The sequence below is a fragment of the Aristolochia californica genome, unplaced genomic scaffold, assembly GCF_029961685.1.
Source record: "Aristolochia californica isolate CCGP_79_NKW_82.1479 unplaced genomic scaffold, dmAriCali1.0.hap1 SCAF_10, whole genome shotgun sequence".
Lineage (NCBI taxonomy): Eukaryota > Viridiplantae > Streptophyta > Magnoliopsida > Piperales > Aristolochiaceae > Aristolochia > Aristolochia californica.
In genome coordinates, this window is record NW_027181771.1 from 31,427,170 (window position 1) to 31,452,507 (window position 25,338).

Here is a 25,338-nt window from a genome sequence, read left to right on the forward strand (position 1 = left end):
GAAAGAAAAATGGGAGAAAAAAAGTCATACTCATGTGGTACGCAGTTGACGTGTCAATTGTGTGTCTATTGATGTGGCAACTGATTATGTGCCAAGTGACGTGGGATATGCTATCTTCGGGTGACAACGTGGCTGATGACATGGCACCATGTAGGCAATCATTGTGACATGTCCCTCTAGACTTTCCAAGTGGGTAGTTGACTGGTCAAAGTTGTTTATTTTTAAAATTAAGTATGTGAGTTGGTTATTTTCATATATATTTTTTTAAAATTTGAGTATATTAGTAAAATTTCCTGTATTTTATTGAAATAAATTTAGTCAATTATTTTTTTATCTATAAATTTTTACATAGGGGTGCTTTTATTATTTTTTCCTAAAATCTCTCCCTATTTCTCTCTTTTTTCAAACTTTCCTAGGGAGAAAAGCTTAAAAATGAATAGATGAACTTTCTCTTCCCTCTTTTTTCTTTATTCCCACACTTTCTCCCAAACCAAACAAGAGAAAACATTTACTTTTTCAAATCCCTATGTTTTTTTTCTGAAATTAAATAGGACCCAAAAGCTCGAAGCTCAAAGACAAACTGTATCTTGTGAAATTTAGTATACTGCCCAATTTTTTAAAAAATAATAAACCAAATAACCAACTTTTGAACTTAATTGCACAAATACTCAACTTTGACCGATTAAAGGAACATGTGTACAGTCAAAGATAACGAATAAGCTTTGACCGCTTACGTGATGCCATGTCATCACACCACATCAGCACCAGAAGAGTCTTACATCACGTCACCCACCACATCATCCTCCATGTAAGATGACATGTCATCTAGCATATCATTGAATGCCAACTAAGCCTTCCACATCAGTTTGCCTTTTTTCTCCTATTTAATTTTTATGATTGATTTAGGTTATTTTGTAATTAATTTTTTTAAAAATATTTATTTAATGTTTTAAAAATCTTTCACATATCACTTTAATATAATAAAAATATATAAATTTCGATTAATAATTATTTCAGATATTTTTTAATATAATTAATGCATTATTTTAATTAATACCTTAATGTAATTATTTTACTTTAAGATATTATTTAATTTCATAAAATATTTTTTTAAAAATTCTTATTTGTTGGTACAAATATTCTACCTTCTTTTTTTATTCTTACCTATTTAACACCTTTTATTATCGATTTAAAATATTTTTTAATTAAAAAATTCTTTTAGAATTTAAAAATCTAATTTATTGCTACACGCTTTATTAAGTTATTTTTAAAAATAATTTAAAATATTAATTTATTTTCTAAAAATTAATTTAAATCAAAAATATATATTTTAATAAAATCTTTAAAATATTTTCATAAAAAATATTTTTTTAAATATTAAAAAATAAATTTATTAAATATTTAAAAATAATAATTAAATTTTTAAATATTTATTTGAGGTTGTGGCAGGATTATGTGGCATCCTTTTGGGTGACTTGGCTTCCTATTGGCATGGTGGTTGACATGGCGTAAGATTGTCCATGTGCTGATGTGGCGTGAAATCAAGTAAGCGATCATGCTTTCGTTTCACCTTTGACTGTACACATGTGCAGTTGACTGATCAAAATTACGTATTTATGCAATTAAGTTTAGAAGTATATTATTTGTGTTATTATTTTTAAAATTTTGGGTAATATACTAAAATTCCCTTGTATTGCATATTTTGGAGAGATCCCAAATGCCATTTGTTATTGCATCATCTTAATCGATGGGTTCCTAGTTCTTACTTGTCCTTAGCTAATTCATCGCCCTAGACGTTAGAGTGCATGGCACTGGTATTGAGCTGATGTATTGGATTGCCTTCACAAGGCCAATTTTGCAGAGTATCAGCCTACTGATGTAGATAGTTGCGACCACATTAACCAATGCACGCTCTCATTATGAAAACAGACATATTTGATTCTTAAACAGATAATTGTCATTGAGAGAGTAGTAACTTCGTCGAAGTACTACTCAAAACTAGTTCTTAATCAGGCCAGCCTCGCGAGGACGCCAATCAGGCCAGAATTGGTAGATGTTGAAGGCTCGTTCTGGCGGAAGTTCCCTCTGTCGTCCTTATAGCCGTCGTTGGCGTCGGGTCCGCCGGCGATTGCACCGACCAGCATATTTGGATTGTCGCCGTTCCGGAAGTACCAGTGATCATATCCACCCTTACAGTCAACAGGCGTTGGATCCTCCTTCATTGATACAATGGAAGCTGCCCTGTGATGGATCTTCCTCGGGTAGTTGCTTCCGAAACCCACCATGTAACTCTTCCTCATGGGATTGGCCCCAAGGATGTAGTTCACCTGAAACAAGATCACCGTGAAGTCGTAAGAATTCTACCAGTACTGGTCTCATTATGTGTTTGGTTTGATGTAGGAATTAATAACCTCACCTGTGATTGAGCGAGGGAGATTAGATCTGAAGGCTGAACATCTCCTCCCGGGCACTTAAGAACGGGCTTAGTGACTTCTAAATAGTCCGAATAAATGGCCACAAGGAGCATTGAAGAAGAAATGTACTGAAGGGAGCTCCATTCGCCCCACCAAAGCAAGCCACCGGGCGTTTTACGGAAATTATTCCTCCCTTTCTGAATGCAAGAACAGATGAACTCTTCGACGCTGTTCTTGTAATCAGCCCAGACTCCTTCGTTGCTCACTTTTCCTTCCAGAACCAGCTGCATCAGCAAATTTCAGTACATTGCGTTATAATCTCCTTTCAGAAATAGAACGTTTATGTTGAAAGCTCTTCACGTATCTCAACACCTACCTTCGCAACGAGTGCTTGGGCTCCTGCATACTTGTCGTTCCAGGAGAATTCATATCTGAGACCGCCTGTACCACCTTGTGGGTTGGAGAGAAAATCTAAGTAAAACTTGTCTCCAGTGGCCCGGTGAAGCCACGCAGCTGCCCACAGTAGTTCATCCTGTCACAAGTAGACAAGTTTTGATCAGTTTTCTAATGAGAAAAATATAAGTAAATGTTGGTAAGAGATAGTCGTTACTGAACCTTGAAATCACTACTCCTATAGAACCCTGTAACAACCGGTATGCTATCCTGATACAGTCCTGGATGAATGCGAGCAAAATTGAACAGCTGCATATTGTGAGAGATCGAAGACGTTAGTAGAGCATCACATCAGTAACAGAGATCTCAAAATCCATCTATTTCGCCTCAGCAAACAGGGGAGAACGAGCTTTTGAACTCTAAGCCACCTGATTACGAATAAACAGCTTATGGACTAGTAATCTAGTAGATGAGCAATAACCTGCTTTGCATGAGTTAGAAGCTGGTTAGCGTAGGGGGGATCCCACTGCTGGAAGACAACGGATGCAGCAGCCAAAGCAGCGGCAGTTTCTCCGGCGAGGTCGGCCCCGGGATGTCGGTCGTCAATCCTGTAGGCATTCCTAGGTGTGTTCATGTCCTCAGGCCTCTCCCAGCACGCATGATCGGAATTGCCATCTCCGACCTCTCCGTATAACACGTCCGGTTCTGGGTGAGCTTTCATCAAGTAATCGGTCCCCCATCTAATGGCATCCATGACATGGTACAGCTCCTTCTTGGCAGACAAGCGAGCACCAAACTCTATGGCTCCCCACGACAGTTGGGTAATTGTGAAAGCCATAGGGAAACCAAACTTGACATTATCGCCTGCGTCATAGTATCCTCCCACCATATTCACCTGTAACAATGCAAATGCATTCACTTCCGATGAGAAGATGGTGCTACAATAATGGCGAAAGTTGGAGCTGATGCCTATCGTTAAAACTTCTTAATTGGTCCCTAGCCATTTCATTTGAGCAATAACGCGGACTCGGTGCAAAGAAAAGAAGAATGAAGCTAGATCTACGGAAAAAATAAAGTATGTATTGAGCATGGGAGTAGATGTCACGAACACATGAGCAAAGAAGCAGCTAAATAGCTTACACCGGAGTCACGTCCATCGTTAAGTCCAGAGTCGCCGCGCCAATGCACTCTCTGCTCTGCTGGTAGCTTCCCAGATCTTTGGCCTTCAAAGAACAAGATAGCCTTTGTGAGGGCCTCACCATAGTTAAATGCAGCGAATCCCTGCTGAAGGAAAAGAAGAAAGAAGAAGGTACAGCAACAGAAACTGGAATCCATATCAGGGATGAAGCTACAGACTTTGTCAAGCTCCTGGAATTTGAACTACTCCCTTTCGGAATAAATACTTGGGGGCTGTTACTAGTCAACTGCACAGTTAGAACGAATGCCTGCATGGCCAATGTGCCAGCAAATATTGATAAATTTTCGTATCAAATTTGTTCAAGAAGGTAAAATGGTCAGAGAAGATGCCAATATGTCATAAATGATCGGTAATTTCTAAGACAATAACGATTCGGTCATGTTTATGTCTAACTCATTCAGAAATTATGCCGTTACTTCTTTGCTTCTCTCCACAACAAAGCCAATCAGGGCCTAGATTAACATGTGCTAAACTGTAACAGAATATCAAAAGGACAAAAACAAAGCATGCAGAAAGAAATTAAAAGTAAATCAATGTAACAAGTGGCTGTAGTTTAGTGGTAAGAATTCTACGTTGTGGCCGTAGAGACCTGGGCTCGAATCCCAGCAGCCACAACAAGTAGTGCAGTATTTTTGTTTCCTAAATGTTTTTAACTAACATAGGCATTTTTTAAATCTCAAAACTAAAAATGCTAATTTATCTCTACTATTATGCAAAATGAATCCAAATAAAAATAAAACTAATTAAAAATAAATTTAAGCAAAATTATGATGTAATTTAAGGCTTCTTAATTGTACAATCAACCTCCCGCTAACTTGGTGGATTAACGAGTCAATCGGTTTAATACTTCAATTGGGTAATTCATGGAATTAGTTGATTTTTTAAAGTATTTTATAATTATGTTTGTATTTTGGGATATTAAAAAAGGGAAGTCTATATTTGGAGACTAGAGAGTTCAATGGTCAATACGATCTACGATTTTTAAGTAAGATGAAACGAGAAACACATGATCATTTATCTAAGACCTCCAGAGACGAGTCCCGGTCAATGGGTTCGACCCTACCCGTTATCTTTATGTCTACATCAATATTTACGTCTTTCTTATCTTGGTCGTGGTAACAGTCGCTTAAGTGGTCTGGACCCATAGAAGGTCAGTGCGCCTCTCTCGACCATCTTCAATCAACCTTGTCGCTACTTGGCCTCTTCTGTATATATTTTTCTGTGTCACCGAATCAATCTTCTCTTCTTGGTAATTAACTCAATTGGAGTTACTGAGGGAACCGTCCGGTTCTCTCTCTCTTATTTATTAAGCTCATAAAGCGCCGTTTTGATACCATTCTGTGAAAGAGAGAAAAACACAGCAGCAGAAGGCAGAAGGCAGAAGGAGAGGGGACGAGATTTTCTCTTATTTGTTTTTTTGAATTAGATATTGATGTGGCTCTGGGCGTTGAACTTTGGACGAATTCATCAATTATGAATAGTGGGAAACCAGACGGCCCGACAGAGTGACGTAAGATAAAAAGGCACCCGAAAAGGCGGGAAATTAAACAAAATACAAAATACAAAATGGAGAAAAACTAAAAAAGCCCACCAAATTCAAGTAGAGTAGTAGATCTTTAATTGAATTTGAAGCTCGCTGAAGCGGCACAGGTCGGGCTCACATTCCTCCAATCAGAGAAGGGTGTGTCGTCTTGGTTAATAGAAAAACCGACTCTGCGTAGACTGTATTCGTCTTCTTGGATTCCTCCCTGCGTGATACGAGAAAAAGTTTCGTCTTTCTCCTTCCATCTCTTTCTCTCTGTTTCTGTACATAGATCAGCTCAGTTTGTCTCCTACTCTCTCTCTAGTAGTTCGCCACGATGGGAAGCTACAAGATGTGCCTGTGCTTTACGCGAAGGTTTCGGAGTAAGGAGGCGGAGCCTCCGCCGGACGTTAGAGAGGCTTTCACCTCATTTACCGGCGGCGCGTCTCACATGACTGCTGAGCAGCTGCTTCGGTTTATGGTGGACGGACAGGGAGAATCTGACGCGACGATCGCCGAGGCCGAGGCGGTTATTGACCTGATCCGGCACCGCAGGCACCTCGGCAAGTTCTCCAAGCCGCTGCTCAGCGTTGAGGATTTTCAGCATTATCTCTTCTCGGAAGACCTCAATACACCGATCAAGTTCCAGGTCCGTTCTCTGGTTCTCATGTCATAATTTTGTTTCTGGATATTGATTTTCTCTTTAACTGTTTGAGATCCTTGGTAATTGAGCAGAATCGTTGTTGTCTAAGTGACAAAAAAATGTCTACGATGGTTGATGTTTCTTTGACTTTCAATGAATATCTGGACATTACGTTCAAAGCGATCATTTCAGTCTTCTGGTCTTTTTATTGATCCTGAGAGTGTAGAATTAACACTGAAGTATGAACAAAATGTAACTATTAAGACCTCAGTTCTCTTTAATTTTGTATTTCTATAATTATCTTTTTTTTTAACTGTTGACTTTTCCGAGAAAGAAAAAGTTCCGCTTTTGAAAATTAGTTCGTTAACGAAGTCTAGCCCATGGAGGTCATTTTGAGCTGTGTTTCATAAGATTGACGAAATTTCAGTTTCCTTGAAACAAAGTTGCTATATTGAGTACCTCTGATCGGCTGATCTTTGTTTTTTTTTTTCCTTTTTGTGTGCATGTGTTCTATTATGAAGTTCAAAAGAATATGTGAATTGTAAAGATTGGCTTGTTAGAACTGATCTGCTCGGACTCTCACTGCAATTAAAGGATCGTTAGGAACTAAAAATCTTGTGAAAGACCAGGGTCATAACTAAACTTCCCTCTCGTGTTAATGTTGTATTTTCTTTTAGGACATTTTGTTTTGCTCTTTTTGCAGTATTTACAGCATGTATTAGTGTTGTGCTATTTCTAAATAAATGACAAGAAAATCCTCGTAGTATTAACAACACTATCTCTTAATATACATGAATTCCTATCTGAATAGGCATCTTGTTGACTTTCTTATGAACATAAGCTAAGTTCTAACACTACTTTTACCAATGTTGTCTATATTTTGCTCCCGCAAAGGGAACTTTAGGTAGCACACTAATATGGTCCTACATTTTTCACATTCTGCGCATTCATGGATAATTTTTATCCTTGTCAAATTCGTTTTGGAAAACAGTCTGCTTACTCATTGAATTTTAATTTCATTAAGGATTTTTTGTGCCTTTTGAGCTGTATTTCCTCCAGGAAACTTCAGCTAGTCTTTAGCTACACTCCATTAGACAAATATGTTGATCACTACGAATTGGATTATCTGTCTAGATAGCATGCAATTCTTTTATTTTTTTCACCTGTTTTGACTTCTGGAGGCATAATAACCACTTGATGATTATGATCTTTTGATATGATTGGTTACCATTACATTATTTCCCTGTTAGTTGCAGTTCTTCTCCAACCTGCCACACATGCAAAGTTGGTTACCCTGTATTTGTGATTGAAAGCAAATTTTTTGGCATTTTTCACTGTGGTAAAAATAAATTGTTCCACACTTGACAAGTCTCACCCTCTTGTTCCAGGTTCACCATGATATGACTGCTCCATTGTCTCATTATTACATTTATACAGGCCACAATTCCTATTTGACTGGGAACCAACTCAGTAGTGATTGCAGTGATGTCCCTATCATAAAGGCATTGAAGAGAGGTGTAAGGGTAATTGAGCTGGATATGTGGCCAAATTCTACAAAAGATAACATAGATATTCTTCATGGAAGGTACACAATCAGTGAATTTGCAGACCCACCTTAAGTTTCCTTTTTTATTTTCTTTCGACTCTGGTGTCAAATGTAACTCTAGCCATTGAGATTGACACAGATACTTTACATGTGTCTATAATGTATCTAGATATGAAAAATATTTCTAGGACTTTAGAGGGCTTTTAAAATTTTATATGTTTTTTGGATGATTGGATTTTCCTTATTTTTAGTCCAATGGTTTTGGAAAGAAAAACAGTAAAGAAATTGCAGCTCTGGTGAATCTTTTTCTGTATGTTTCAAAGAGCTCTTTCCATTTGTTGTTATTCTTCTTCCATTTTATGGCATTTCAGGTCTGTTCAGTTTATAACAATGTGTTGTTACCACCACTTCTTAAAAATAAAAATAACAATAAGAGAAGGTTTTTTTACCAAGTTCATGTCCATTTGGATGTGAAGATTTCATCCTCGATATAGGAAAGATGACTAAAATGTTTCACATGTGGCACGTAGCGGGTGCTACTTCTTCTATTGCAGTTTTTGAGATTTAATTAGATTATTCTTGATTTGCCAGTATTGCACTCCAAGAAAGCTGGGTCTCAAAAATGAGAATAAAGTAATTGTACACTTTCATATAGCTTTCACCTGTCAAAACAGCTTTCCTTTATATTCTTGTTCAGTTCCTTGATTTTCCCCAAGAAAATTACACAATATAGAGATTGCCAAATGCCCACAAAATGACCTGATAGTGAGACCTGTGATAGAGCGCGTTAATGCTGACATGTATCAACTCCAAGGAGGTCTTCAACAGCTTTAATTTGAAGAACACTTTTTTGATGCTATGGCTTCTCTCAGTTTAATCGTGCCTTATTTGGCTTGCCATTCAATAGAGATAGTGCATTTTTCTTTTTTGCTGTTATTGCTATATGGTTAGCATAAATCACATCTCTCTATCAATTTCTTTGCATTTGTAGATCAAAATTGTTCATTTATATTCTTAAAATAAATGATATCTAATGTACCTGATTAGGGGGGAGGGTTCTTGTGTGACGTCTTGGGTTCATGTCTCAGCAGGGGTAAGGTTTAGGGTTCAAGTCTCAGCAGGGGAAAGGAGTGTGTGCAATGAACATTCCAAAAGAATCAAAAAAAAAAAAAAACAAGAAGTGCCTGGTTGATATGTAATCAAAACAATGACAAAGCTTAGCTGACAGAAAATGGTATCACATTACATGCGGAAGTTGCTATGAATGCTTTATTTCATGGAACCAATAGCTTTCTTTTCTAATTTTTTAACTGTTAGATGACACATATATCACTTTACACTGTAGGACATTGACTACTCCAGTGGAGCTTATCAAGTGTTTGAAGTCTATTAAAGATCATGCCTTTTCTGCATCTCCCTATCCTGTTGTAATAACTCTAGAGGACCACCTTACTCCAGATCTTCAGGCTAAAGTTGCTGAGGTTATTTTTCTGTTGACTTAAAAAACCAAATGTCAATTTAACTTTTACTATTTATGGGTTCATAACTAAATTTTTTCTTTTAGATGGTCACTCAAATATTTGGAGAAATGCTATTTATACCCTCAGAAGAAGATTTAAAAGAATTCCGTTCACCTGAATCGATGAGAAATCGGGTAATTATTTCAACAAAGCCACCCAAAGAATATCTCGAATCAAAGAGTACCAAGGAGGTAAATAATGGATCCCGCAAGGTAAATTATGCAGGGGATGAAGAAGCTTGGGGAGAAGAGGTTCAAGAACTCAAGCCTGAACAAGGTTCTAATTATAAGGTGCATTTTAAAGAACTAAAAGTATAAAGTTTGATGATCCAGTTTAAAAGTTGCCTAGGTGTCTAAATTTCTTCCATGATCTTCTAGATTGATAATGACCACAGTGATCCCAGTCTGGAGGAAGAAGAAGATCCTGATGATGGGGATTGCAAATCAAGTCTGATTGCAGCACCTGAATACAAACGTCTTATTAGTATAAGAGCTGGGAAACCAAAAGGTGGCTTAAAGGAGGCACTAAAGGTGGATCCAGATACTGTTCGGCGTCTTAGCATGAGTGAGCAACAGCTCGAAAAGGCTGCAGAATCTCATGCTACAGATATTGTGAGGTAATTATTGTTCTTTCCAGAATGATTGACTTGCTTTCCCAGTGACTTAACCTCGAATGCTATTAGTTCCTTAACTATTTGAAAATAGGCCAGATGGTTTGATCTATGTCTCTGGAGCATTTGGCCTATGCAGTTTCGCACAATGCTTTTTTTTAAAAAATAAATCTTTAGCCCTCTTAGTTCAGTAAATACGCTGTAATTTTGTGGCTCTGTGGTTGTCACAAGGTGTCGAATGGAAGCTTTCAACTAGAAATAACTGTGACAATCTTAGCCCTAATGAATATTACCTGCTGGTTTTTTTCCTGTCATGGTTGGGTGGTTAAGATGATCACCTGATAATGTCAGGAGTTGCATCTTGACTTCTTCTAGATGAATGTCCCCACGTGGTGGGCTTATGAATGGTGAGAGAAAGAGGAAATGGATGGTAAAGATAAACTGTCCATGAATTGGCAAGATGAGTTTTGCCCAGAATAAACTCATTCACTGAGGGCTTCATTGTGCCCACAGGCTCAGTTGTAGAAACAAAGCCTCTGCTTGCACTGGTTTAATTAGTAAAGACTGCAAGTTAAATAACTATTCATGTAGTGTACTTGTTATGACTTAGTTATGCGTTTCTGGTTTGTTTCTCCTATGGACAGTGATAGTGCTTTCCAACTGCTATCTTACGAGAATCATTTGTTTATAGGTTCACTCAGCGAAATATTCTTAGGGTATACCCAAAAGGCACTCGCTTTAATTCCTCCAACTACAATCCATTGATTGGGTGGATGCATGGTGCTCAGATGGTAGCATTTAATATGCAGGTGCGGGTATCCACTACTCAGTTTGGAACAATTTAATGAATTTCATGGTACCAACAAATGCAATCTGTAGCTATTTAAAATTCTTCATTTTATTTTCACTTGACCTAATAATTTATCTTTGGTTGTTGGTAGCCTATTTGGCACTCACTTCTTGCCTCTTGCTGAAATCTCATTCTCATTTTGTTCAAAAAGAAAAAAGTGCCTTTTCATGTTAGCTGTGCAGTGAATCAGTCTTGTCCAATTCTATTATGAAACTGAATTCTCAGTAACTTCCTGTGTGTTCTGAAGACTGTTGATTCGTCAATTTTGAATTTATTTTTTAAAAGAATTAATTAGGCGTGAAAGTTGTGTTGGACATTTGCTCTCTTTTTGCATCTAATTATAGTAGTTACTATAAAAAAATTCTCAAATCCAATCCTCACAATTTGACTCGATAGTAACCCATCCTTTCCCAAATTTGATAATATGAATGACAGCATGTTGATCCTGCATCAGCAATTTTTATAATTGAACTGATTTAGTTGATTGGCTAGACTCAAATGACAATGTGATTCTACACAATTTCTTGAATAATGACTTCCAAGAAATTGTCCGACTTCTCACGACAGGGATATGGTAGATCACTCTGGTTGATGCAAGGAATGTTCAGAACCAATGGAGGTTGTGGCTATGTAAAAAAACCTGATTTTCTAATGAAGGTGGGTCAAAATAAGGAGGTTTTTAATCCTATGGCATGGTTACCTGTGAAGACAACGTTGAAGGTTAGTATTTTTCATCAGTATTCTTCTTTTGTGTCTGCTATTTATCCAGTTTCTCTAACTCTGGCCATCTCTTTTCCACATTACCAAACAGGTTAAAGTGTATATGGGAGATGGATGGCAGTTGGATTTCAAACAGACACACTTTGACACGTACTCTCCCCCTGATTTCTATGCAAGGGTAAGATTAAGATGCCCTCTTTCTTAACCTTCTTGATTTTTTGTTGGATCTGGCATCATGAACATAAAACACGGAAAAGAGTAAAGCCACTGATCCACACACATTTAACAGGTGGGTATAGCAGGAGTTCCAGCTGATAGCCAAACGAAAAAGACCAAGACAATAGAGGATGATTGGATGCCGATTTGGAACGAAGAGTTCTTATTCCCCTTAACCGTTCCAGAGCTTGCTTTGCTAAGGATTGAAGTTCACGAGTATGACATGTCGCAGACAGATGATTTTGCTGGCCAAACATGCCTGCCCATCGCAGAGTTGAAATCAGGTATTCGGACTGTCCCTCTTTGCAATCGGAGGGGAGAGAAGTACAATTCCGTAAAGCTCTTAATGCGGTTTGAATTTGTTTGATGTCGCTTCTTCCTTGAAACCCAAGAAGGTTGATTGGTGTATATTTATATATCTTTCGTAGCTGTAATCATATAAGTTACTTTAATAAGCCCCAGTTTGTAGATGACGTTTGAGGACCTCCTTGTAGTGCATCTTATATACGGTGCCACGTTGTAGATTGGCTTCCAATTTGCTGCTTTGCATTTTAGCGCTTCTTCTACGGTGTCAATTTCCTACCATCTAATATATATATATATATATATATATATATATATACCGAAACATTGTCACCCTCACGCTACTCATTTTAATGGTGCCCGTCTCTCATTAAGCAACCCATCCTCGCAACAAACTAAAAACTTAGTCGACAACCCACAATGATTATCATAGCACCTACCCACCAACAGAATCGATAATAATAATTTTACAACAAAGACAAGTGAAATTTCAGGCATTTGTTATGAAATTTGCGTACGTGGAAAAGTCAACGAGACGTGAGGGAAAACGCCAACTGGCAGCATATGTAAAGTCACCTTTGTGAGTCAGCTCGATTATCACCTTACTCATGGGTTAGAATGAGTGAGACAGGTCATCCCGTTGGATACCCCCCCAACACAAGGCTCCATTATTGCTGGAAATAATCTCCTGAGAACTGAATTTCACTTTTAGACAAAATCTTCATCATATAGTCCACTGTTCATCTACACAACCAAGGCATCTCTTTTTACATTTAACAATCTTTCACAAGTTGCAACACAAACCAAACAAAAGTAATTTTCTCAACCTCCAACTAAAAATCATAAAACAAGTGGATTACCAGAATCATCAGAAGATGGCTGTACAGCACGAATTCTCACATTATATTTCCTAACAGTAGAAATCCCAGTATTTGAACTTGAGTCTGAATGGTCAGAAACTAGAGGAGAGGGGCTTGTTTCTTCATAAGCATGACCAATGTAGTTGCCACATTTTCGACAGAGGAGTTTAGTTCTTTGTCGAAGAAGGCCCCATGAGTGCTCGGTTATGAAGTATGGTAGACATCTGTACTGATCAACTTGGGTGAATCTGCTTTCGTCGATAGAGATGAAGGATATGAGACCCTTTTTCAGAGCATTACGGTACTTGGAATCGATATTGGACGTGTTCCGATCTGATGAGCTTAGGTTTAAAGCATAACCACAAGAGCCACAGCTGCATTGGACATGAAGGGAGATTTTTAAGCACCAAAGGGTTTAAGCATAAAGTGTTACTAGCTTTACTAAAATGGAATTGAACAGAAGTAGGATTTCTCTACATTAAGAAAGTTAAATAGTTCAAGCCATTTGAAGTGAATAACCAATTTTGGGTTTGCTTTAAGTCCATATGCAGATCAGTGAAATCCTCATGGAAATAACTAATCTTCAGAAATCAATTCCTGCAACTAACAATACCAAAACTCACTTCCAATAAGAACATTACATAAAAATCTATATTCTTCCAAAGGAGAACTATATATCCAATTTCCAAGTCAATGAGTCCCCAATCCCATCTCAGAAAAAGCTAAGAACAAATGCTAGCTATTGCTGCCTTCATGGAACTCCATTCAACTAAAAAAAAAAAAAAATCTCGACTAAGAATATTTATAATCGGTTATCTGCTTCTTACAAAAAAAAAAAATTTATAGTCCAGAGAGCACAATTCTATATCCGATCATTCACAAAGTTTAAGAGAAAGTAGTCGATTATCATCCAAACACTTAAAATAAACAAATTGAACAACAAGAAAAGATTGAACCCCTGCCCCGAAGAAACAGATGGTACGATAATCCGCACAGGCAAGCTACAACCCGATCGACAAAGACTAAAATCCAGCCAATAATTAAATCACCCACTAATCAATAAATCTCCGAGAAAGATTGCGAGAGAGATTAAGAAAGAGGCTGAATTAAACCTTTGCATAAGGAACGAGAAATAATTGTAAAAACTTCACGAAATCGAGAAAAAAGAAAGAATCATAAAAACCTATAGGTAACGTGTCTCTGAGAGGCGCCCAGTTCGGAGTCTTGGAGATACATGGAGAAGGAGAGATGTAACGGCTCTATTGGGATTTGTGATTGAACACAAAGGGCGAAAAAGAAAAGAGGAGGGGAGCGTTGCTTCTGATGCGGTTAATTGCCGGTTCGGTGCTCGCATCTGACCGGCTGCTTCAAGTTAACCGGTTGGCTTCGTTTCTTCCGTCCTAAACCCGTCAATATTTTCTAACAGTTTAAAACTGCAAACAAATCCATATAGTCTTTGATCTTTGATTATTAATTTACTCCAACCACCATTAGGGCAAACTTTCATTTGGTAATTGATTTAACGGTAGAGGTTAGCCGTAAACGGATCTGGATCCGGATACAATTCGAATCCAAACCGAAACCCAATTTTTTTTATTATCCAATGGGAATAAAAATGGTCGGGAAGCTACCTCCACTCTTTCTTTTCTGGGTATTGAAGTGATGGAAGGGATACTTCTTACCGAGTGTGTTAATGGCGTATAGCAACTACCATGGGTAGGTAATTCCCAGCTTCTGAGCGATTTGATTCTAATTCGAGCTCATCAAGCATTAAGTTAAGTTCGTTAGCCAACCTAAGTTTTGCCTTCACGAGCCAACTCGAAATTTCTGTTCGAGTTATTTTTCAAAAATGTGAGCACGAGTTGTCTTGAACCGCTCAGACATCTGTCATCTTCCCTTTTTTTTTTCCGTACTCCCTTCCTCTCTTGCTTCTTTTAGACCTACTTTTTTTATTCTCTGCAAAGACTTTACTTAGGGGTTAGTGCACGTTCATAAGTGCGGAGGGAAATGAAATATAATGAAAAATAACTTTCCCGGGGAAAGTGAGAGTGAATGTAAAGTATTTATTTGTATTAGTATATGCAATAGAAAGTATAGTATAAAGTATTTGTTTGTGTTAGTGTGCACAATAGAAAATATAGTGTAAACTACTTGTTTATGTTAATGTGCGTAATAGAAGGTGTGGTGTAAAGTGTATATAGATTATTTATTAAATAAAATATTTTGATATATCTGACTATAAGAAAATTAAATTAATATTAGTTAATAAATAAAATATATTAAATATAATAATTAAACAAATGCTTACTTTTATACTATTAAAATTGTAATCAAATTTTAATTTTGTAATATCTAAATATAAAATAATTAAAAAATATCGTACTACATAGCGTATTACACAAATATCGTAATAATAAAAATAAAAATAATACAAATATAACTCAATCATCTTTTTAATATAAAAAATTATATCTGTTCATACAAAAGTACAACATAAAAAATATTTAATGGTATTAAAACATAATAGTCAATAATTTTGCCACATCTGAATTGCTAAAACATCTCGATAATATGATGCTCTTGTAGATTGTACTGCAGACTCCCTCTAAGTACGTGCGACTAAAATAAATTATTAAAAAAATAAAAAATAAAAAATAACATAAGTGAATATAATAAATAAATAAACTATTTTTTAATAACATAAGATATGTTTTAACATTAAAAACCACTAATTTAATATAATAAATAAATATATATTTATCAATAACATAATATATTTTTATGTATTATTAATTAATAATATATTGTCACAAAATTTAAAACCATTGGTTTAATTAATTATAAAAATGGAATAATTAAACCAAAACAATTTATCAAATATTTATTTTAATAATATTTTAATTATGACTATTAAATCACTAATTTAATATAGTAATTATAAAATAAATTTATTAAATAAATGAAAATAATTATTTTATAAATTATTATTTTTACGACGGTTTAATTTTTCCTAACTTAAGAAAAATTAAACCATCGTCTTCCTGCGTGTCATCTTCCTCAGCGGGCAGGAGACTACGGCGACAGAGGCGGCGCTCCAATAGTACACCGAGAGGGAGAAGAGAGGGAGGCCGAGAGAGAAGAGAAGCCGAAGGTCGCGAGAGAGAAAAAAAAAATTTCTCCGAAACCTCGTTCGACAAAGATTCCTCCCCGATCCTCTCCGACAGCGAGATGTATTTGAACGATGGTAAGTGAAATCCGAGACCGACCCCTCGGATTTCACTTACCATCATTTTAGGCTTGAACTGTATTTCACTTTCCCCCGTCACTTACAGGGTGCACTAATGGGTTTCGGCCACTTTCCCTAGCGTAAGTGAAGTGTCCCTCGCATAAGTGAAATACACTTCACTTACGCTGCGCACTAACATGCCCTAATAGTCGATAGCCCTTGAATAGAATTTATGATTTGAGAATAATATTTACCAATTTTACTTATAGTCGATAGCACTTGAATAGAATTTATGATTTGAGAATAATATTTATTGTGATTTTCATTGATGAGGAGACAAGTATTTATAGAATTATAACAGTGTGATTGTAGAGATTACAACTCTACAGACTTTAAGTTTGAATCTATTTAGTACTTTTATTTTGATCCTTATCCTTATCTCTATCATGCCCCTGTAAAATGGAGCTCCAAGAATAGAGTTAATCTTGGTATTCAAGAAGAGGAAGCGTGTTCTCGGAAACTAAAGGACAGGAAAAACAACGATACTAGTAGCAGTTGGGGCAGACGAAGTCGGAGAGAATACATTGTCCAGTGAAGAGATGTAGAAGAGCAACAATACTAGTAGTGGCTTTAGTGGACATAATCGTATCATTTGGTGAAGAGATGTAGAAGAGCAACGACATTGGTAGCGGTTGGGCCAGACGGAATCGCATCGTCCGGACAAGAGATATCGAAGAGCAATAACAATGGTAGCGGCTAGGGCGGACAAAATCACATCATTCGGTGAAGAGATGTAGAAAAGCAACGACACTAGTGCGGATGGAATCACATCGTCCGGTGAAGAGATAAGAAAGAGCAGCATCATTGGTTGTGGCTAGAGCAGACAAAATCACATTGTTTGGTGGAAGAGATTTGGAGTGAATGCGAAACTTGCACTTGTGGACTACAGTGCATTGTTTGCACATGTGTGGGATAGGAGCGTCAGGGGGTTAGGTCACTTGGTGTAGTTCCATTGAGACGACACAAGAGGAGTCTAGTGCCGCACCGATGCTGATCGAGCGGATGACAGTGGCAAGCATCAGTGGGGCAACGAAGACATGGAGGTGAAGGTAATGCTAGGAGCGTCGAGTGGGAATGAAAGAGACAGAGACGGAGACGGGGAAGAGAAATTCACGAAAGGAGTACATGGTCTTCATCCGACGATAGGGAACGACGACGTTGTTGAGATAGGAGTCGGACCAGAGACGATGGTGGGAGAGGGAGCAGTGTTGCTGAGGTCGAGCCCGGGTTTCAGCTTCGTAGAAATTACAACTTTTTAGAGTTTGAGTTAGAGTTTATTTGGTACTTTATTTCAATCCTTATCATTATCCTCTATTATTTCTTTTTTCCTTGTTCTCTTCCTTCCTTCGTTTATCCTTCGTCCTCTCAATTCGTTTTTTTTTTTTCTTTGTTCATGATATAATTTCTACTGCACTGAGTTTATCTTTCTTCCGCTTTTCTACGTCCTTCCTCCCGCCATTCCCATCAAGCATCGCCATCATGCTTCCCCCAACATCCCTCTTTCTGTTATCATGCCCCTTCTCTCCCAATGGACTAATCCCTCATGTAACCCCTCCTCGCAGTCCCTCCATTTTAAAATTATTTATTAGTTAAAATTTTTGAAAATTCTCGAGAGTGAGTAATTAACAGAAAAAAAAAACTTTTTTTTATCCTTTGTACATCATGAGATTTCGCCTTTTGCTATATGTTTTCTCCAGTGAACTCCTTTTGATTGTCTTTTTAACACACGTACCAGATCATTCCTCGTTGTACTCTTCAACAACTTCAACAGAAATTGCAGAGAGAGAAAAGCAAAAATCATGCTTCAGAAACCCCTTTCCTTCGGTACAAAACTGGGAGAGTGCAGCCGTCCTTGTATCCCAACAGCATAACTGAAACACTCCAGCCACCCCAGCAACATTGACGAATTGGGTCCCATAAGAGATACCCAGTGCCTCCTATAAATAGACCTCTCGCGTCAAGCTCCAGCCTCCACGGCCTGCTATTCCTGAGCAAGACCGGCAATGATGAAGAACGAGAACCACCCGACGGGTAAACGGGAGTTCAAGTCGAAGAACCTCGTTGCAGAGAGGAAGAGGAGAACCAGGCTCAAAGAGAGAATCTATGCTTTGCGCGTTCTGGTCCCGAAAATCACAAAGGCATTTGCTTCACTGCATTTCATTATCAGCAATGTCGATCATTCCAGTTTTCCGGCTGTGTTGAAAATAATTTTGAATGTTATGTTGTTTTAGATGAGTAGAGCGACTACGCTTGATGATGCCGTCGATTATATCAAACAGTTGCAGAACCAAGCGATGAAACTCCAGGATGAGCTCATGATGCTTCCAAATGAAGCGGGAGACTGCGAAGCCAGCGCCGCCAGCACAGAGGAGGTGAAGCCACTGATCAACTGCAAGGTACATTTTGAATTCTTAGACATCTTTAATCTCCATACATTTCTTGAGGACACCAAAAAAGGTTGTTCTGTTTCATTGCAGAGTTCACAGTGACTGCAACTCCCTAGTTCTTGAAAAAACTGAACTCTGTTGCTGGCTGACAGGAGGAAGTCCAGGTGACCCTTGTTCATGAGAATAAGCTTCACATAAAAATTTCCAGCAAGGAAACAACAAATGGGTTTTTCACACTAATCAACGTTTTAAGCAATCTCGGCTTCGAAGTCGTCGACATCAACTGGGTTGTCTTCAGGGGGGTGGCCACGAGCATGATTTGTTTGGAGGTAAGGAAAAAAAAATTGCAAGTTTCTGAGAGAGTTAAATCAGACAAAGGGAGTCAAATTCGATCAACGATGTAAAATAGTGCAACTTTGATTGTGATTTATATTTCCGAAAATTGCACAGAAAATAAAATTTAATCGGAGATGATAACTGTTTGATATTCAGGGGGGAGACATTGATGAGGTGATGGCAGAGGATTTGAGAAAATTGCTGCTGGAAATGATTCGATGTGATTCTCAAGACTGCAAGGAATGCTCTTGATATGCTTTGGGTATTGAAATTTGATGTAAAATCAGTTGGCTTAGTTACTCGAGTCTCCATTACTGTTGGTGCTTCTTGTTCAGATGTCTGATTCATTGGTCTGTAAACGGCTTCTGAGTTGGTTTAATCAGGTTCCGAAGGATAAAAGCCTGCAACATGTTATAGAACCTCCAATGTGAAGGGAAGATTTCACGCTTTCTTCTGTATCTCAAACAAGACGAAATCAAGTGAGGTTGGATTTTTCCTAGTCCAAAATGAATCTTTAAACCAATGGATTTTGTAAGGATTTTTAGAAGTTGTTTAAACTCATATAGATTTCAATAAAATAAGCTGTAAGTGAAATTAAAAAAATCAAAACACTTCAGTTTGTGAGATAAATTAGTGGCAGAACCAGAAATGGTTGTAAGGAACCAAAAATATAAAATAAATAAATAAAGGTAATAATGAAAAAGGGGGTAACTTCTCCCTTGACTCCATTAATGCTCCTGCAATAACTTTATTAGAAGGTAAAACATAAGAGAGAGAGAGAGAGAGAACAATAAAACTCTGATTTACATGATAAATCAACAACTCAAACAAGTGAATTTTGACTTTGATTTGATGTATAATGGATAAGTAATAACGATTTGAATGACTTAGTTTTAAAAGAGACCTTTTGTCCTCCTGTATTATCCACCAACTCCCCTTCCCTTTTCTCAAAGATGCTAAACTTTGGGAGTGGATCCCCATGCTTAATCTTTCAACTAGTTGCCCAATTTTGGCCCAGTGGATTAAGAGATCTAGTATTCATATCAACCAACTAAAGAGAGAACCGATGAGAGCAATTAGGGTAAAGGATATTTTTCGGAAGAAAAATTATTCTACTGAGTCGCCTATGTGCTGATAAGTCTGAGCTTGGGAAATCTCGAACTTGATTTGTTATACTTAACGAGGTTTATTCTAAGTTTTAACTAGGGCAAAGTTCAAGTGAAAATGGAATTGAGTCGAGTTTTTATTTATTTCTTTTCTAATTTTTAAGAATTTTATTATTTTTTAAATTTTAATAATTTCGTTTGCTTACCCTTGTAAATAAATAAAATTGGAATACCTTAAAAAATAATCAGATAAATTGGATACATAGGAATGATAATACAAAAATGAGAGTTTTTTGAAAAGTGAACAAAAATATTGTACATTGCTAAACATGAAAAACCCTAATGGAAGAATGATGCTATGAAAATAATAAGAAAATGTAAAAAAAAATTAAGGATCATTAATAAATGAAGCCTATATTTAATTTCCAACAAAATATATTCCTTGATTAATTAGAGGGAAGATTTTGGATTAAACTAAAATATATATTGTTCAGTTGGTGAGATAATGGTAGTGTCATTAATTATTTCATTTTTTTTTTTTTGTAACATCTTTATAAGTCCATTAGAATTTAGAGTTACCACTTTATAATTAATTTTGAATTACAATGTCAAAATATGTGACATAAAATCATAGTAACCATTTAAAATAAAAATCATTCATTATCTTATGATTATGTAAAAGATGTTATAAAAACAATTACCCAAACTTAATAAATAAAATAAATTTCTCATAATTTCATTTTCCAGAGCAAATAATAATCAAATAAAATCAAAATATAGTAAATTAAGTAGATTGGCATTTTCTTGGATACAAAAAGTTCTCTCAAAGTCATTTGAGTAAAGTTGTTATGCCATGATGGTGCCCTAGACTTAATTGCTTCAAAAACGAAAAAAAAAAAAAAATGTAAAATTTGAAACATGTTGCCCCATAGGTAATATATCTCTAGGGGTCACCTACCCATGACTATTGGTACTTGAATAGGGTCCATTCAGAAGGCCAGAAAAGTGGTTCAATGCTACAAAATGCTGTTCATGTAACAACTCCTTTTCGTATCAACTTAATGTAGTTGTTACAAGTAGTTAAAGTACTCAACGCTCATTTAAAGCAAAGAAAGAAAAAAGGAGAAACAAATTGAACAACCACTTTCAATCAATATTTCTCCTTAAGCTTGTTTTGGCCTGGTGTGGGCAGCTATCCTCACCTAAAAAGAGAAATATCTCTTCTGGGGTTTCTCTCTCCTCCTCTCTCATTTGAAGAATAAAAGAGAAAAAGGCTCAACAGCCACAAACCCAAGATGTCTGCTCTCGTCATTTGCTTTGCCTTGACTTGGAAACAAAGCCACTGTGACCAAACAGATTTGAGGCCTACATACATACTGACACAATCAGTCAATTGGTGTACAGAAGAATGTTCCTTCCGCTTTACTTCTCTCTCCACCCAAGCTATCATTCTTTTCTCATCTAGTTTTTTAGCCTTTAAGGACCATCCACCTCTTTTCTTTTCCATACTTAGTGACAGCTGAAAGGGCCCTAAAACCAGTGACACAAAGCCTGGAGACCTGGGTGACGGAGATGGGACAGGAAGGAAGTGGCTTTGATACACTGTGAACATGATTTTGCTTCTTTTGGTTAGGCAGTTGTGTAAATGAATCGTCCCTGTAAGTGGAGTTGGTCTGTTAGAGATTGCTTAGATAACTCAAATGGAGTCAAAACAAATATTCTTTGTTATTTTCTGGGGTGGGTAAGACAGGACGAAGACGATGAGGGCCACGACCTCGACGTGCAGACAGAAACTGTTTATCAGCTACAGCTTCATCTTTTTTTCTTCAGAAAAAAAGAAAAAAGAGCAGGGATGGATTATTTCAACCGATGATTCCCCTCGGAAAATAATCGATTATTTCAACCATAATCTCAAAATTAAGAATCCCCTAATTGCAGTCATGCAACTAGTAATCAGACTAATCACCAAACACTCTCTCCACAGACACTTGTTATTAAAGGCAGGTAACTTTTTCAACTCCTTGGGTCGAGGGAATAATCAAATAATCTACCATTAAAATGTCGTTTTATGTTGTTGTTTAATTTGACGATATTCTAAAAAACAACAAAAAAAGGTAGAATTTGGTGACATTATTCTTCAATCTCCGTTTTCTAATCCCAAATTAGCTACCGTACTTGCATTAAAGCTAATCCACTGGTTAAAGAAACGTCCGTGCTACTCATGTTCTTTCTCTCTTCTACAGTTTCTTCTTCCTCTTGACTGTGATTTTCAGAATTAGTTATTCTGGATTAGAAAATGAAGCGCTCTCTTTCCGATGCGTTTCTTGAGAAAACACCGTTTCACCAAACCAATAACCTAACTCCCTATTAAATTATTTTCTTCTCGAGCCGCTCTGTCTCTCATCTTAAAGTTTCTGTATTCTCCTCATGCAGCTCCCTCGCCGGAAAGCATCTCTGCCCTTGTTAGAGCAGATCTCGATTAAGCGCTTCTCCGTCATGGGCAGTAGCCGGAAAAATAACAATCTCTCCATCTTCGTCGTCGTCTTCTCCATCTTCCTCTTCGCCGGCTTTATGTACAACGAAGACGTCAAATCGATTGCCGAATTTCCGTTCACCAGACCCAAGTCCCAGGAAATCGACTCACGGCCGGTCTCGAACCGAGAATTCACTCGATACAGTGATAAGAACGACATGGGAGTCACAGCCAAAGTCTCCGGAGATTCCAATGAACCCGTTAATTTGAAGGTGATTGTCGTGAAGGAAGAAAACAAGGAACTTGAATTGCCGCTGTTCAAGGACATGAGAGAAGAGGTGGAGGAGGAACTTGATGAGACGGTCGATGTGCCTAAAGACTGCGAACTCTTCAATGGCGAGTGGGTCTTCGATAATGTGACACATCCTATATACAAGGAGGACGAATGCGAGTTCCTAACGGCACAGGTCACCTGTATGAGAAATGGCAGGAAGGACTCTCTATACCAGAACTGGAAATGGCAACCAAGGGACTGCTCGCTGCCCAAGTAATTAACCTCTTTTTTTTTTCTCATGACCCATGAATCTTTCTCATACTTTCTCAACTTTATAATCTAATTATCTGCTCACCAAATGGGTTTAATTTGCCGCGCTTTCAAAAAGATTCAACGCCAAGCTGCTGCTCAAGCGACTCAGAGGAAAGCGTTTGATGTTCGTCGGCGACTCTCTCAACCGGAACCAGTGGGAGTCCATGGTGTGTCTGGTCCAATCCGTCATTCCTCCAGGAAAGAAAAGCCTGAACAAGAGCGGCTCTCTCGCCGTGTTCCGTGCAGAAGTAAGAACCATATACTCCGAGTTAACTTAACCCAACTACCGAGTTTAAATTACAAAACTGACTCGCCCCGTGTCCTTACATGTGCAGGAATACGACGCGACGATAGAATTCTACTGGGCCCCGTTTCTGGTGCAATCCAACTCGGACGATCCCACAATGCACAGCATTCTTGACCGCATAATCATGCCGGAGTCGATCTCAAAGCATGGGCTGCAATGGAAGGGAGTCGACTACCTGATATTCAACACCTACATCTGGTGGATGAACACTTTCAAGATGAAAGTTCTGTAAGTAGTCACAAATACGGCCTCAACCGAAACAAAAATAAAAACCCAAGAATCATATTTGAATCCAATGTAATCTCCCATTTTATCCATGATCAGGCGAGGATCGTTCGACGACGGGGACACCGAGTACGATGAGATCGACCGGCCGATAGCCTACGACAGGGTTTTGAGGACGTGGGCTAAGTGGGTTGATGAAAATATCGATCCGGAACGCACATCTGTCTTCTTCAGCAGCATGTCACCCCTGCACATCAAGTAAGCTTAAACTATTGCTCTGGTTCGTTTTTTTTTTTTTTTTTTTTTACTTTTGTTTGCTGTTCTTCTTCCTTGCATATTGGCTTCATCAAACCCTACTTTAATATATATATAAGAGAGACCAGCGACGCGCCAGTGATAATGGTTCTAGTAGGAAGCAGAAAATTTCCCAAGTCAGATCTTCTACTAATATCAAAGAAATAAGAAACTGATCATATTGATCATCCAACCACCTTTTAAAACGAGTTGAGTCCAATCAAAATCATTACCGGACATGTCTTTTAAGCAAGACTGTCCTTAAAAAATGTGAAAAAAAAAACTGAAAGGCTTTTTCCACAGACCAATCATGAAGGGTAACCTTGTAGCAGTGTAGCTTAAGAAATGGATGATGATCGAGGCACTGATGCAGGAGCGAGGATTGGGACAACCCGGAGGGGATCAAGTGCGCGCTGGAGACGATGCCGGTGGTCAACTACTCGAGGAGACTGGAGGTGGGTACAGACAGGCGGGTGTTCGTGGTGGCGGCGAACGTGACGCGGTCGATGAAGGTGCCGGTGCACTTCCTTAACATCACGACGTTGTCGGAGTACCGGAAAGACGCTCACACGTCAGTGTACACCATCCGGCAGGGGAAGATGCTGACGCCGGAACAGAAGGCGGACCCCGCCACGTACGCGGATTGCATCCATTGGTGCCTCCCGGGTCTACCGGACACGTGGAACGAGTTCTTGTATGCTGGTATTATGTCCCACTCGTCCAAGTCGTAGCGTCGGCGTATACGTGGAACATTTTGTCGAATCGACCACGTTTTCATTTTTATATTATCTTCTTTGGTTATTCGGTTTTCATGTGTCTATAGTCTCAATTGATGTGGATTGTGGGCAAAATTTCTAGTTCGTTTCTCATTTCTTTGAGCCACCAACAAGCAAAGGGGTTGGTGCCATGTAATATGCCTTCCATACAAATTGTATAACCACTTTCAAGAGCCAAGAAAATCCAAATAAAATAAAATCATTTTTTTTATCATCATTATTCCCAAAAATAATTATAATAATCAATTTCTCCTTTTTTTACTAATTATTTTTGGAAATAATAATGATTAAATTCATATTTTCTTTTCCCAGTATTGATTTTTTTTTTTTACTAAAAATTCCGCTTGATTGGTTTTATTGCATTTGTGTTTTTTCATTTTATTTTCTACTACGGTACTAACAATTTTCTCACCCCCTGAAAGCTTAAAACCGGAACAAAAGAATAAACTTCTTCTAGCAAAAAATGGTATGCTATTGTGTTTCCGCTATTATAGGTTTTGCCAACGAATTTAAAAATTTGTTACTAACGTTTGAAAACTCTTATAGAAAAAGTAATTTCGTTGGTAGAATATTTTAAAATTTACCAAAAACTTTGATTTTATTGGTAGAAATTCAAAAGCTATGCTGGTAAAATTTAAAATTCGTTACAAAAAGTTACAAATTAAAAATAAAAAAATATTTTACTAGTGAATTAATTATATTTTTGGAAATATTTGAATAATAAATTTTAAAATAAAATTTTTGGCAGGTAACTTCTTATTTTTCGT

At 37.5% G+C, this 25,338-nt stretch overlaps 4 protein-coding genes and 1 non-coding gene across 5 annotated transcripts; 4 read left to right on the forward strand and 1 right to left on the reverse strand.

Annotated features, from left to right (window-relative positions):
• Positions 1-1,883: 1,883 nt before the first annotated feature.
• Positions 1,884-4,153, reverse strand: LOC137942443 (endoglucanase 13-like). The gene is made up of 6 exons (XM_068788083.1): positions 3,948-4,153; positions 3,289-3,702; positions 3,030-3,116; positions 2,791-2,946; positions 2,417-2,698; positions 1,884-2,327 (listed from the first exon to the last, which is right to left on the reverse strand). Exons 1-6 carry the CDS (start codon positions 4,140-4,142, stop codon positions 2,010-2,012), a joined length of 1,452 nt encoding a protein of 483 aa, XP_068644184.1. The 5' UTR covers positions 4,143-4,153; the 3' UTR covers positions 1,884-2,009.
• A 394-nt stretch (positions 4,154-4,547) lies between these two features.
• TRNAH-GUG (transfer RNA histidin (anticodon GUG)) lies at positions 4,548-4,619 on the forward strand. Its single transcript has one exon. It is a non-coding gene; the product is annotated as a tRNA-His (tRNA).
• Positions 4,620-5,661: 1,042 nt separating this feature from the next.
• Positions 5,662-12,169, forward strand: LOC137942445 (phosphoinositide phospholipase C 2-like). The gene is made up of 9 exons (XM_068788084.1): positions 5,662-6,176; positions 7,559-7,755; positions 9,062-9,197; positions 9,281-9,526; positions 9,614-9,852; positions 10,538-10,655; positions 11,264-11,416; positions 11,508-11,594; positions 11,706-12,169. The coding sequence occupies exons 1-9, from the start codon at positions 5,865-5,867 to the stop codon at positions 11,997-11,999; spliced, it is 1,782 nt and encodes a 593-aa protein (XP_068644185.1). The 5' UTR covers positions 5,662-5,864; the 3' UTR covers positions 12,000-12,169.
• A 5,899-nt stretch (positions 12,170-18,068) lies between these two features.
• Positions 18,069-19,343, forward strand: LOC137942799 (transcription factor UDT1-like). Its single transcript, XM_068788537.1, has 4 exons — positions 18,069-18,219; positions 18,313-18,477; positions 18,621-18,797; positions 18,961-19,343. The coding sequence occupies exons 1-4, from the start codon at positions 18,085-18,087 to the stop codon at positions 19,054-19,056; spliced, it is 573 nt and encodes a 190-aa protein (XP_068644638.1). The 5' UTR covers positions 18,069-18,084; the 3' UTR covers positions 19,057-19,343.
• Positions 19,344-22,201: 2,858 nt separating this feature from the next.
• LOC137936105 (xylan O-acetyltransferase 1-like) lies at positions 22,202-24,785 on the forward strand. Its single transcript, XM_068780657.1, has 5 exons — positions 22,202-22,930; positions 23,046-23,217; positions 23,305-23,504; positions 23,601-23,759; positions 24,169-24,785. The coding sequence occupies exons 1-5, from the start codon at positions 22,338-22,340 to the stop codon at positions 24,524-24,526; spliced, it is 1,482 nt and encodes a 493-aa protein (XP_068636758.1). The 5' UTR covers positions 22,202-22,337; the 3' UTR covers positions 24,527-24,785.
• Positions 24,786-25,338: the final 553 nt, after the last annotated feature.

Excerpts from the sequence above, each read along its gene's own strand:
- LOC137942443 (XM_068788083.1), bottom strand. The coding sequence starts at position 4,142 with ATGGATTCCAGTTTCTGTTGCTGTACCTTCTTCTTTCTTCTTTTCCTT. Across the intron at positions 3,117-3,288 it reads TTCTAACTCATGCAAAGCAG|CTGTTCAATTTTGCTCGCAT; the intron begins GTTATTGCTCAT and ends CACAATATGCAG. Across the intron at positions 2,328-2,416 it reads TCTCCCTCGCTCAATCACAG|GTGAACTACATCCTTGGGGC; the intron begins GTGAGGTTATTA and ends ATCTTGTTTCAG.
- LOC137942445 (XM_068788084.1), top strand. The coding sequence starts at position 5,865 with ATGGGAAGCTACAAGATGTGCCTGTGCTTTACGCGAAGGTTTCGGAGT. Across the intron at positions 7,756-9,061 it reads ATAGATATTCTTCATGGAAG|GACATTGACTACTCCAGTGG; the intron begins GTACACAATCAG and ends TTTACACTGTAG. Across the intron at positions 9,527-9,613 it reads AACAAGGTTCTAATTATAAG|ATTGATAATGACCACAGTGA; the intron begins GTGCATTTTAAA and ends ATGATCTTCTAG.
- LOC137942799 (XM_068788537.1), top strand. The coding sequence starts at position 18,085 with ATGATGAAGAACGAGAACCACCCGACGGGTAAACGGGAGTTCAAGTCG. Across the intron at positions 18,220-18,312 it reads TGGTCCCGAAAATCACAAAG|ATGAGTAGAGCGACTACGCT; the intron begins GCATTTGCTTCA and ends ATGTTGTTTTAG. Across the intron at positions 18,798-18,960 it reads CGAGCATGATTTGTTTGGAG|GGGGGAGACATTGATGAGGT; the intron begins GTAAGGAAAAAA and ends TTTGATATTCAG.
- LOC137936105 (XM_068780657.1), top strand. The coding sequence starts at position 22,338 with ATGCAGCTCCCTCGCCGGAAAGCATCTCTGCCCTTGTTAGAGCAGATC. Across the intron at positions 23,218-23,304 it reads TCGCCGTGTTCCGTGCAGAA|GAATACGACGCGACGATAGA; the intron begins GTAAGAACCATA and ends TTACATGTGCAG. Across the intron at positions 23,760-24,168 it reads ATGTCACCCCTGCACATCAA|GAGCGAGGATTGGGACAACC; the intron begins GTAAGCTTAAAC and ends GCACTGATGCAG.